Source organism: Condylostylus longicornis, unplaced genomic scaffold (genome assembly GCF_029603195.1).
Source record: "Condylostylus longicornis isolate FDR11 unplaced genomic scaffold, ASM2960319v2 ptg000026l, whole genome shotgun sequence".
Lineage (NCBI taxonomy): Eukaryota > Metazoa > Arthropoda > Insecta > Diptera > Dolichopodidae > Condylostylus > Condylostylus longicornis.
In genome coordinates this window covers 2,421,727-2,436,229 of record NW_026577995.1, presented here as the reverse complement: position 1 = coordinate 2,436,229, position 14,503 = coordinate 2,421,727, and the positions used below count along the sequence as shown (strand labels likewise).

At 22.6% G+C, this 14,503-nt stretch overlaps 2 protein-coding genes across 3 annotated transcripts in view; both read right to left on the bottom strand.

The window, feature by feature from the left end:
- LOC129607062 (uncharacterized) overlaps positions 1-6,896 on the bottom strand; it is a 90,933-nt gene extending 84,037 nt beyond the window's left edge. The window contains exon 1 of the mRNA XM_055517766.1: positions 6,098-6,896. The gene's annotated coding sequence lies outside the window, so the exon portion shown is untranslated. The remainder of the gene's footprint in view (positions 1-6,097) is intronic.
- A 3,388-nt stretch (positions 6,897-10,284) lies between these two features.
- Positions 10,285-14,503, bottom strand: part of LOC129607081 (myb-like protein D) — an 81,811-nt gene continuing 77,592 nt past the window's right edge. Inside the window, exon 4 of one of the 2 annotated variants that reach the window (XM_055517797.1) lies at positions 10,285-12,621. In XM_055517797.1, the coding sequence (XP_055373772.1) occupies positions 10,300-12,621 (2,322 nt within the window). In that variant the 3' untranslated portion in view covers positions 10,285-10,299. The remainder of the gene's footprint in view (positions 12,622-14,503) is intronic. The other variant, XM_055517798.1, reaches the window with a different exon arrangement.

The window sequence follows — 14,503 nt, the reverse complement described above, 5'->3', positions numbered from 1 at the left end:
TAAAACCATGTATGCAGTACTCCATTGCATTATACATTGTCAAACAGGCATTTTTTATAACGGGGAGATCTCCCCGATCGGTCGGCAATGTGTTATTATTCCAATGTATTTTCCTACTTACACTACTTCATATTTTTCACAAAATATTTGCATTACCTTTTTCGACCCCGCCATTATTTTAAAATGAGTGACAATTTTAAAGTCAGTAAAGTGTGAAAAAAAACCTTGCGGTAATTTACATAATTACCTTCATGTCAAAAATTTCTAAATATAATAAATTAAAATTTTATCATAATCACCACATAATAAATTCGTATAACATTATAAAAAAATAAATTTACCAAAAAAAAAAGTCCTTGGAACTGTTTACTCTTTAAAACTAGCAATAATATTAATTTCAAATAACAGAAAAAAAATATCATCCCTCTGCAGAACAACCACAATTTTTGGACAGCTGTAATAACATGATTTTTTTGACAAAGTCTTTTTTGGATATTTTGTATCATTTTAATATTTCAATAGTTTCTGTTAAGAATATTAAATTCTTATTTATATAATATAATTATAAATACATAATAGTTAGAAAAAGGGGAAAAAAACTTTCGCATGAATTTCAAATTTTTAAGATTTAAAACTTTTTATTTAAAGCTCTTAAATATCATTATGCAAAATGAATATTTAAAAATTTTTTTACAAAAAATTTCATGTACACTAGAATTAATACAATTACATATATATATGGCAATATACATATAATGCTCGTATATATAGATATGCAAGTACAAGTATGTATTCACTAATTTATAAGAGTTGAAAAATTCAAAAATTCCCTCTGAAATTCTACCTACAATATACTTAAAAACTACTTATTCCCAATACACTCGTACATTACTATATTATTTTTTTTTCTCTTGACTGATAAATGAAAAAGAGGAAGCGGGAGGGGGAAGGAAGGGTAGATTCGAAAAAAATACATTTTAAAAGTCAAAATACTTTTAATCTTTTTAATATTTAATATTTGAAAATGTTATAACAGTTATAAATTTACAGATGTTTTATATTTTTCAAAGACAATGACAAAAAAGAAAATAATATTTTTTAATATAAAAATATTAAAGAAATATTTTTGTTGTGATGGGAACGCCATCTTACAGATTATATAAAATTTTTCTTTCAAAATCGTAACATAGTTAAAAACATAAATGAATGTACTCCAGTTTTAAGCCATAAGTGATTGTAATTGAGAAAAACATGACTTTAGCCCTCTGTATGTGGTTGACAGAACTAAATTTTAACAGACAAAATTAAATAAATATTTTCGATGCAGAACATGATTTCTTTGAAGCTGCTCCAACTACAATATTCAAGTCTTATATTTATTGAAAGTCTAAGGATCTTTATTGATTTATAATTGGTCTAAAAGTATGTAACAAAAAATGATATGATGTAAACCTTCAGTTTTCTCAGATAAAATCTTCTATTAAAAATTTGTGCTAGAAGAAACGAAAATAAATAATTTTTTAATGAAGTTTTTCTATATAGTCTTCAGAAATTGTATTTGGTGGTAGGATCTTGTGTTTGATATAGTGCTACCAAATCGCGGATATAGGAGATGCACTTCCAAGTAATTTTTGTTCCCGACGATCTCCGAGAATTAGTTAGTTTAATTAGAATAAAATTTTAGTATCATCTCTTGAAATTTCAACAAATATTAAGCCATTTTAAAAATTCTATAAAATTCTAAAATTTCAAAATTTTTCTAAATTCAGTTTTTTCTTTTTCAGAATTTCCATGCTCTCGAATTGTAAATATTTTAGTGAAGGAATTTTCGTTAAATTTTTTTCCACCAGAGTGCGTGTACTCATATTGAAATAAAGTAAAATTTTTATGGCATAACAATACCCCCCTTACTTAAGAATCAGGTGATAGATGAGTTAAACAAAAAAAAATAAAAAGCAATATTTTAAATTTTAATATTCTTAAAATTAAGTACATACATACATACATCTTACATAATATTTGTAATGTAAATGTTTTTTTTTATTTGCTTTCAATTTTTTTTTGTCTTTTAATATATTTCAACAGTATCTTAATTTCGCGGAACGTTAAGAATTTAATGACTGTCTAAGTAATACAAAAATGAACATTTAGACCATCTGCTTTAAAAATAATTGTATATATATACATATATGTATATACACTTTTAATAAATAATAAGAAAACAAATTATAAGCGCTTTTACGTCGTCAATTATTTTACATAATTTAGGAGGAGAACACATACTTTTGTACAAATTTACAAAATATAAGAATATATTATAAATATATGTATGTATATGTAATTATAATAAATTATTATAAACAACATTTTATATATACGTATTTATAATTTAAATCCCCACTTTAATAAAGGATTTTTAATATTATAAAGGATAATAATTTAATTTCAAAAATAAGAGGGAGTAAGAAAACAAATACAAAATAATAAAAAATAATCTACTAACAATCATGTTAACATTCAAACCAAATAAATTCCTAAAATTAAACAAAACTATAAAATAAAAAAATATTCATAAATCCTTGTATTTTGTCATAATAAAAAATATAATAAAAAAAAATCTAAGGAAATTATTTTATTTTATGGCATTTACAATATTTCTTACATAATAATTTTGTTGAAATTTTTAAAAACGAAAAAAAAAATATTAAAATTTAATTGTCATTTTTATTATTGGCAATAATAGTAGTTTTATAGTCAGCTGCGTTTCATTTACAATAATATACAAGGATTTCCATGGAATAATTTTTGGAGAAAATTTTTACATTTCCATAATATTTTATAATATTTTGGCTTTCTAATTCTAAAATTAGATACAAATGAGACAAACAGAAATCTTAATATAAAAATTAAAATTATACGAATTTTTATATGGTCTTACAGAATTAAGTTGAAACTTAAAATAAAACTCAATAAAATATATGTGAACTCAAACTCAATTAAAATTTTAATGTAAAATTTTTAAAAAATATTTTCATATTGCATATTTTTAGGGGAATTCGGGAGTAAATATTAAAGTTTGACGAATCTAGTAATATTTTAAAGTTTTTATACAAACAAAAAAACGCAAAGAGTTTTTGAATGCAAATTTAAGTCCTCTGTATATCGTTTAAGATTGTTTTAATCGGTCTAAAATTTATAGTTTGCCATTTCACCATGTAGAAACTGGAGGCCGAATAACGATCCCACATTATTAATTTTTAAAAAATATTCATTAAGTATGCTCCTGGTATGTATAAATAGCAACAACTTTGTATAAGCAGCAACAGTTTGCCGCCCAAATCACCGAATTTGACGCTTATTTGTATTATTTTTTTGGTAGGGAATATTAAAAATCTAGTTCACCTTTTAAAGCTTTTAAAGCTTACATAGTAGTCAACAACATTTTTATACTTACAGTTTATTGCATATATAAGGAACTAATGTAGAATTTGATTTATTAATTCAAATAAAAATATTTACAAAACTTTTAAAAATTAACTACTAAGAGGGCAAAACCCAAACATATCCTATACACTCTGTTCGTAGTCCAAAATTTTCTATAGCAAACACAAGATCCTACCACCAAATACTATTTTTGAAGACTTCATTAAAAAACTTTTTTATTTTCGTTTCTTCTAACACAAATTTTTGAAAAATTTCTTTTTAAAATTATATTTTTCAAAAACAAAAAAACAATTGGCAAAAAAAAATTCTCGTAGCATTTTTCTCTTGTAAATTTCTAATTAAATCTAATTTTAGATTTAAAATCCCCTTGTCAATTATAAAAATTATTAATATATTTACATACATATATAATCATAACATATAAGAAGAAAAATCAATTTTAATTAAATAAGAAAAACAAAAAAAAAAAAAGAGGAAAATTCTAATTTTTTTTTTCTTCAAGTACGAAAAAAAAATTATTTTTATTAAAATTAAAAATACTTTTAAAATTCAACGTAAAAATTAAAATTTTTTTATTAACAAAATAATATAAAGGGTGATTCTGAAAGGTATACAACAATATACACCATTGGTTAGCAAATCTTTTGTTCCGCAGTTGATGCCGAATCTCAAAGGTTTTCGAGATACAAGGATTTTAATAAATTTTCACAAAATTTCTATACTTGTGTCAATTCTTTTTCTTAAAACTTCCTTTCAGAAAAAGAAAGAAGCTTCAAACAAACAGTTTTCGAAAGGGCTAGTAAAGTTCTTAAAATTAACATACTAATTCTTTATGTACTTTCGGAAATACAAACATTCGAATTTAAGAAATAATTCCAATTTTTCCATAATTAATTAAGGATAATTTTCATAATTTTTTTTTTTTTTCCTTTGTTCACTCCTAGAAGGAGCATAGGGCTAGTGCATGATTTCTCATGCACTAGTTTCATAGCGTCATAGGGTTTAACTAGGTAGGTGACTAGCCTGCCGTAGTTTTTATTTATATTAATTATTTGAGGTTATTAATATTTACTATTTATTTTTCTTAGTTTTTTTTTTAATATCGAATATTAGGAATATTTGAAAATTACTTGTATAATATTTTTATTAGTATTGTATATTAAGTTATAATAATATTGAATATAATTTTTATAGTGACCTGACCGGGGTTTGAACCCGAGACCCTTCGGTTAAAGGACCGGTGCCATAACCACTGCACCAATGGTCAGATAATTTTCATAATTAATTAAGGATAATAATAAGTTTGTATAATAATATTATTTTAATTTGTTGCAGTTAAATTGGAAAAAAAATTTAATAACATAAAATTAAAATTTAAAGATCATTAATAATTAATAAAAAAATTAATTTTCTTTTTCATTAATATTAAAAATTTAATTTTATAATAATATTAAATGTAATTATATAAGCAAATATAAAAATTTTTTATATATAATCAAAGTTAATATGAAATTAATCATCATTATTAAAGGATCACTGGAAAATCTTTTTTCTGAATAAAAGAATAAATCCCTTGTATTCTTTTGACTATAATAGAAAATTTAAAATTTTTTTTTTTCTTATTATTTGTTATTGTATCTTTGAATATATACGCGGTATTCATGTATTGAAATTTTCATTTTAAGTTTTGATTACATTTTTATTCTTTATTTTTTTTTTCTACTTTATTCACAATGTGATCTTTCGTTTTTTTTTGCTTTGTTTTGTGTGTGAATCCTTTACACTTGAATAAATTTGAATGGAAATTATAGGGAGATGCTCCACAAAACAATAGATTTTTTTTTTTAAATTTTATTGAATATTATTTTGTGTTTTTAAGGAAAGACCTTCATCATTTTCTTCACACATTTTGCAATAATAATTTTTTATTTAATATTTATTTAATTTTATATATTTTGTAATATTAAAAATTTTATGATTTAAGAAAGAAAAAAAATAATTTTAAAATATTTGATTTTTTGTTAATTTTGCTCTTGTTACAAAAAATTGTTATTCAAATGATTAAGTTTTGTTAAAAAATATTTTTTTTGTTCAAATTATTAAATTATAAGACTATTGTGAATTAAATTTTATTTAAATTATCAACTAATATTTAATAAAAAAAATAAATATTTTCCAAATATAAAAGTAGTTTTTGCAATTTTAAATTTATTTGATTTATTAGCAAATATTTATTAAATTATTTTAATATTAATTAATTTTAATTATTCTATTAGAAAACTTAATTGTTAATTAGAAAATTTATTAATTTATTATAGAAAATCATTGAATATGATTTTAATTTTATTTTAAATTTTCATTTTAATATTTAATTTTAAAATATAAAAATTCAATTTTTTTAATTGTCTCCAGTAATAAAATCGTATATTAAATTTAAAGATCACAAAATTAAAATTATATTTTAAAATTAAATTCAATTTTTAATAAATAAGAAAATTCCGTAATTATTAAATTAAAAACCTGAAAATCACATTTATTTTTAATAGCTATATAAAAGTATTTCTTTGTTCAATACCAAATTATTAAATTTAATATAAAATTAAATTTTCTAAAAATTAACAATAAATTTTTTTAATTTTATTTTTAAAATTACCCAGCAAAAAAAAATTTATGAAGAAATCAAAATTAAAATTATTTTGAATTTTTTATTTTTTAAATCGAAGTTATTGAATTCTTTTTTATTAGGGTTTTTTTTTCTCCCTGTGTATTTAAAATAAACTTATGAAAAAAAAAAAAATATTGCAAAATAAAAAAAATTTTTTTTTTTTATAATTGAAACGTGCTTTTGACTACGTTTCAAATCAAATCTATGGTGAACTTTTTTTATTATTACTTGTTTTTTTTTTTTTTTGTAATTTTTCAATATTTTATTAAATATTTTACTTCTTTTTTATTATTATTATTTAATTCAATTGATATGGGAGATACTCTTAAGTAAAGCCCGCCCTTTTGGGTATAAATATTTTTTTTTTATGATTTTATTGAATTGCGAGAGAAATCGAAAAAAAAAAATTAAATTTTATAGAAAAAACAATTTTTTTTTTTTTTGAAAATCAACTACAGCAGCTGTGTGTATAAACGTGTGTGAATGTGTGCACAAAAATAACAGAAAATAATTTAAAATTTTATTTTATTTTTTTTTTTTTTTGAATAAATTTTAGCAAAAAGTCAAGATTATGGCTCGGCCGACGTAAATCGACTGATTGAAAATTATTATCTCGAGAAGGAATTTCATCCAAAAAGGAAAAAAAAAATTATTTTTTTTTTGTTGTTTTTTTTGTTGTGACGACCGACGATTTTCAATATTATTTTTGTTTTTGCTTTTTCTTTTCATAATTCTTATTTAGTGTTGGTTTGTGTGTGTGTGTATGTGTTACAAAATTTTTGAAGTAAATATAATATTTTCTCTTTCTGATATACAAAAATAACCTTAAATACAATTGTGTTAAGAGAAAATTTTGATTTTTCAAAAAATATCCTTAAAAAAGAAAGGAAAAACAAAAAAAATATTTGTTAGAATGAATTTTTTTTATTAGGTTTAACAAAAAGTAATATCAACAATTTGTTTACTCAAAAAATGAATTCTTCTTTTTGAATAAATAATGAGAAATTTATTAATGTCATTCCCTGGTAGCAAATTTTAATTTGAGATTTTAAGCAATATTTAATTTGAGATGGAAATTGAATTGAGATTTGAGATTTCCAATTAAAAAAATTTTTTTAGATTCTGATATACGGAAAAATGCTTATAAATTAATTACAATAATTTTTAATTTTAATAAAAACTTAAAAATTACTGCTGAAAATATCTGGTTTAAATGAAAAAATTGCAGCTTTATTACTCGTATCTTTTGTTACATCAAACTCTTTAACTCCTATTTTAAACAAAAACTTAAGGCTTAAATTGTAGTCGAGTTTTTTTTTGGAAATGATGTCTTGAAAAATATGTTCAAAAAGATTTACAAGACAAATGGACGTAGTTTCTTTCAAATATTCAAAATTTTAGCGCAGCTAGCGCAAAATTAAACAAAACATGCTTAAAATTTTAATAAATTTGTAAATGTTTTTCACGATCATCTTTTCATTTTTATACTAAGTTATATATTATATATATTTAAACCATTTAACATATTTGTATAACACCAATGATTATCAATAATCAAATTTTATATTTTTTAATAATTGCGAATCTTATATTTCCACTTAGTTAATCAGCTATAAAGAGTCAAATTAATTTCAAAAATATAAAGTTTTACCAAAAACAAAAATTAAACCCATATTTGCTTCCTGGTAATTTTTTCTTATCACAAAAATTATTATTATTATTATAACTGTATTATCATTATAAGAGAAATAAAATCCTGCGCAATCACAAAAATTTCTCTTAAAAATGAAATATCCAATTTTACTTTCTCTGTCTCTCCTTGTCTCTTCTTATCTATTTTTATACAATGTAAATTACAATAACATTATCCTTTTGTAATTTTCCGTTAACAGGTTGTGAAATAAGCATAATGTATGAATAAGGAAAACGCATGCAAATATTTTTTCCTCTCTCCCTCTCTCTCTCTTAGAAATTTTATTTAAGAGAAAATGTTATATAAAAACTATCTATCACTTAATTAAAATGCAATTAATACCTAATAATTATTAAAGCTACTGCTATATTGTATAATGATTTTTACATAATAATAATATATATTGTATATAAATACACACTGTTATATATATATATATGCTATAATATTAATATACATATTTGAAATATATCTTAAATATTGCAAAAATTACATTTCTATTGGGGATTATTTTTTTGTTGTCTATTATAGTAGTGAGATGAGAATTATTTTTGTTTTTGTATTTTAATTACAAAATTAAAATATTTTCTTTTGAATGATTGATGCTCTTTACTCTAAATAGTTAGATGTGTACAGTGTGCCTGTGTATACCAATTTCAAAAAAGAGAAGTAAAATGTAAACAAATTTTCAAAAGTGAACACTTTCATATACCGATACATACATACATGGGAAGCGTATTTACTTTTGAATACAAAATTAATTTATGCAAAATTTTGAATTTTTTATTTTGAAAATAGCTTGTTCTTCTTCAATTCTTTAATATATTTGTATATGTAAATAATGTAAAAGATGTTCTTATCATGTATAAATGATAATGTAAAAGCATAATATAATGAATACAAATATGTATTTAATGTAAAAATTAAACTGCTGCAATTGAAATCTTATTTACAATTTAATGATGTGAATAATTTTATAAAAGAGGGATGTGATGTTCAAAGTTCATGTTGAAAATAATCAGCATAATCATAAGAAACTTTATACATATATGTATATGTATATGACTCTGTCAAAGCACGTATACTTAATATTATGTATTCAACCTAAAATAAAACGAAAAAATTTTAAATAGAAAGGACATGGTTACAAAATGCATGTTCACATATGTATATACGAGTATATTTGTATTTAAGAGAATGACACTTTAAATCTTAAATTTTCAATATCAAATTTAAAAAAAAATAAAAAATTACAAAGTGGTTGCATACCCCATATGAATAAAATTTTTTCTTTCTTTTCCTTTTGCTCATATTACTTTATTGAATTTTAAGTATATATACAATTTATATACAAGTAAAATGAATGTCAATATAATATATTAATTTACAATCACTATACAAGGTGATAATAAAAAAGAAAAACAAAAACAGAGAAAAACAAAAAGCCATCCAACTATTTATTTATCTACTTAAGTATAACGTACATAATGTATACCATATACAAAAATGTAGGTGAATATTTTATACGAAAAATTTTATCTCAAAAAAAAAATAAAAATGAAATTTCTGTTATTGTTGACCTCGACATATTTATTGGAGAAAGATTACACTTTTGTAAAAAAAAAAAATTATCATTGCCACTATAGGCCAGGGATAAGTCTATTTGCTTATATGTATGTATATATGTATAACGAGGAATATTGTACAAAAGAATTGGTTTGTTATAAATTTGAATGTTTGACGAGATCCTTGTTCTATACAATCAGCAAATATTTACAAGAGTTCAGTGAATTATAATATTTTTGTTTTTATATTATATGCTGTTGAAATTTTCCATGAAAATAAAAATACTAATAAAAGAGAGGGAAATACAAAAAAAAATGTCTAAAATAGTGAAAGCTTTTTTTGAATAAAGCTTTTTACGAAAAAAATTAAATTATTTGAAAACATCCTTTTGATTTTTTTACAATATGAAACTTTTGAATATGGTTTTGGTAGTTTTACGATATAAAAATTTTTAAATATCGTTTTGGCTTTTTTACGATATAAAACTTTTGAATATGATTTTTATCGTTTTACGATATAACAATTTTTAAATATCGTTTTGGTTTTTTTTACGATATAAAATTTTTTGAATATCGTTTTGGTTTTTTTACGATATGAAAATTTTTGAATATCGTTTTGGTTTCTGCTTCGAAAATTTTATAAAAAAATACTTTTATAACGTGCAATAAACATATTTTACCTCGGCACAAAATAATGTAGTCAAAGTGTCCGACATTATTAATCTTTCGTTGATTTAGTACCGTTTAATTAAAAAAAACGAGAAGTGGGGCGATAATTGCTCAAAAGTAGCAATAAGGAGAACAAAAAATATAGTTTTGTTATTTGTTTTGAAAGAATTGTGATTTCAAAACAAATTAATTCTTGATTTGTAAGAATTTCTTCTATTTCAATTCTTACGTTCTACAAATTCTGACTACAATTGGAAAACTCATTATGTGTTTAAAATCTTAATATCACAATTAATATCATATACAAATTTAAATATTTTTTTTTTTAAATTACAAAATACAATAAAAATTTTAAATAAAAAATTTTGACTTACCTGCGCATAGTAACGGCAATAAATTAAATAGAATAAAAAATGGTAAAACAGTTTTTGCAAATTTTTGAAAATTTTCAACAACAAATATTGCATTTTTTCTAATACTATTTTTCCAATCCTTTGGTATATTGCATCCTTTTTCATTGAATTCATTATTTTCAATTGTTTTGTTATAATTTGATAATTTCGGTATTCTTTTGGCATGGGAGTATTGTCTTCGTAAATTTTTTTGATTAAAATCATCATTTTGTTTTGTTTGATTTTTATATTGTTGCTGTTGTTTTTGTTGCTTGTTCTGTAATTGTAAATCTGGTTGTTTCTGTTGTCGTTGTTGTTGTTGTAAATTTTGTTTTTCATTTTTTTTATAATATGATTTTTGTATATTTTTGTTGTAATTAATAATATTGTTATTAATTGTAATTTTTTTATTATTTTTATTATTATTGGTTTGAATGTGATGGCAGCAACTGGAACAAATATTATAGCAGCAACAATAACAGGTTGAACAACAAGACACTTTTTGGCATTTATATTGCTTTGAATTAAGCAACAATTTATTAAAATTTCGTTGGTGTTGTTGATCTTCTTGAATTTGTGATAATTGTAGTAATTTTTCATGATTTTGTTGTAATTGTAGTTGTTGTTGTTGTTGAAGTTTCTGTTGTTCGTATTTTTGTTGTAATAATGTTGATATTGATAATGAATTTGATTTTGAAATTTCATTCTTAGTATTATGTAAATTAATATTATTATTAATTGATTGATGATGACATAGAATTGATTTTTTATTGTTATGTTCTGTAAAATTGTTTGTTGCTGTAAGTGTTGATATTGTTTTATCTGCTTTTGTTGTATTAATAATTGTAATTGCTTTTTTTGTTGTTGCTGTTGTTGTTGTTGATGTTTTTGTTGCTGATCCAATTGTATATAATTGATTCGATTTTTTTTCTGATAATGATAATAACATTGATTTTGACGATGACAATAATAACAACAATTTAATGTTGGCAGTTTTAACAGAAGACAATAATTTATATTTTGTTGTATGGCAGGTAAATGGCTTAAATTGCTCATCATAACTAAGAATTTTATCAAATTTGTAACGAATATAAGGATAATAGCATAAGATATCATATTTATTATCATCATTACAATCAATTTTATCATTTTGATTTTCATTATTATTTTTAAAATCTCCCTGTTCATATGAATTAATAATTTGTTGTGTTTTATTATTATTATTGTTGTTGTTGTTATAATTGTAGTTCTTGTTAATAAAAATATTCTTGTTTTCAATGAATCGATTATAAGAGCTCCCTGTAACTGAATTATATTCCATATAATTTGTATAATTTTTTGTTTTAATATCAAATTCATTTTTAAACATTGTATAACATTTATTTTTAGTAAATAGTTTGAATTCAATGTTAACAGATTTTTTTTTATTGAAAAAGGAAGAATAATATTTATCAGATACAGAAGACATATGATTATTGAAAAGAATCCGTTCACTAACATTAGTAATCTCTTTTGAAAATTCCATTTTTCGATCATTTTTTCTTTCTGTTCGTTTATAGGAGGAAATATTTTTGATTGAAAATTTTTTATTACATATAACAAAGCAACTAATTGTATAATCATTATCATTAGCATAAAAAATTTCATCATTACTGTTTGAACAATTCCAAAGTGATAATAGTAGTTTGAATTTATTGTTATTCTTTTTATTGATTTTAATGGGATCATCTGCATTGTATGATGAAAATTTTTCTTTTCTTCTGTTGTTCTTGTTGTTTTTGTCGTTTCTGTTGCTTTGTAATTGATTGGAAAATTTCTTTTGATCGTTGTTGATTGCTTTTTCTTTTCGTAATAAATATTTTCTTTTGTAGTTCCATACTCTTCGATGTTTAATTGCTGTATTAGTTGCGATTTTAATTTGAAATTTTCTTCTAAATTTTCTTTTTTTATTTTCGATGTTTTTCGTAAAAAATGATATTGTTTTCGATTTTCCAATAATAATGGAAATTTTAATATAATTTTGAATTTTTCTATTAATTTTTTTGGATTTTTTAATTTTTTGTTGGCAGAGATTGTAATGATGTTTTGTGATTGATTTTTTTTTATTGCTAAAATATTTTTTTGTAATTTTTTGTTTATTTTTTTCTGCTGTCTCATAAAAATGCAATAGTTGTGCTGAGGCCATGTTGCGCCCTAAAATATACAATGAGAAGTAAATTAAATAGGAATTTGGACAAAGAAAAAAAAATTTTAAATTAGCTAAGCAACAATTAACAACTGGCAAAATCACACAATTCATAAAAATGCCGTAAGAAATACATACAACGTAAGTAATTATATGGCAAAGTTAGACTCAGAAAAGTCTATGAATATCATGAAAATTTTCTTCTTTAATATTTCGCACAATATTTGCAATACGATAAAAAATATCTATAAAATTATTTTAATATTCCAATTGCACAGAGAGAGCTTCGGGTTCTGATCTGAGTCAGACGTGCCAAGCGAGCGCTTAAGTTAAAAAAAAGAAAAAATTTTTTATAATAACAATTAAAGCACTAAGGGATTTAAACTTGTTTAAGAAAATATATTTAAAATTATTTAAGAATTCCTGATCATAAAATCTCAGGGTGTTGATTGATTATTAATAGTAATTAAACGTTAATATTGAGAAATTGGTCTCAAAAACAATAGCCAAGTACACGCATGGCAAAAAAGAAGAAAAAAAAAAAATTAAAATATCTCCTTCTATGATGAACGAAATGGCAGATAGCAACATTGTGAGTATAAAAAACAACAAGATTATAACGGATAATCCAATAGAAACAAATGGAAACGAAAACGAAAGCGAGAAAGAGCACACCATAGATATTGAACTGAGTGAGACAGCAAATAACACTATCGAATGTAAATGGGTTAAAATAATGCCGCGTAAGCAACAATATCAAGAGCAACAAAGTGGAAAGAAAAGGAAAATAGAAGACACAGAAAATTTGAATACAAACACGTTTGCAATTTTAGATAGAGAAAGCGACAATATGGACCACAATATTAGTAAAAGCTATAATGTTCAAAATGCAGAAAAAGGTACTAATAATACTAACCTAGACGATAAGTTCAATAAAGGTAAAGTAAAATTTTGCCCCCCAATTATAATGGCCGAAAGTAATTTCAAAAATGTAATAGATTTTGTTAAAACAAAAATTAAAATTGAAAAAAATAATTTTAAAGTTACTAATAATTTTAGGAAAAATAAAACCAAAATATTTGTAACTGATTCGAATTTACACAGGGATATATTGGAATATTTGCGAGGAAAAAATATTGATTCGTTTTCATATACACCAAAAGATAAAAAGGTAATTAATTTATTATTAAAAGGTATAAATAGTGCTTTTACTGTCACTGATGTTGAAAATGAATTGAAAAATTTGTTTCCACATATAAAATTCTCGAAGATTTGCAATTTCTCAACAATAAATTCTAGAGCCAAGGGTATAAATCTGGGAATTATTTTGGTTCAACTTGAACCGGGCGAAAATATACAACAGCTAATAAAAACTAATTATATTCTGTACCAAAAGGTATATTGGGAGCAATTATTAGTAGACAAACCAGTTCAATGTATGAGATGTCAAGACTTCGGACATGCAGCATCCAACTGCAGTAGAAAATATAGATGCGTTAAATGTACTTTTGAACACGGGCCAAAAGAATGTCCAATAATAAGAAATAAAGATAAACCAGTTTGCACGAACTGTGGAGGTGAACATCCAGCCAATTATCGTGGTTGCGAATATTACAAAGAATATTTGGCCAGGCGTAGATATAGGTTAAAAAGCCAAAAAGAAAAAATAACTAAATCGAAAAAAGTAAGTTACAGTAGCTATATTGACAACAAAACATCTTTCGCTAGCCTATTTCGCAAGGAAAACCAAAATAAAAGGGGTGAAAAAGGCAAAAAGAACAATGAAACGATAAATGAATTTTTAGAAATATCAAATGATTTATTTGGAATGAGTCTTACAAATCTATTACAGGAAATTGGCGAATTTATGACAATTTATAAAAAGTTAAA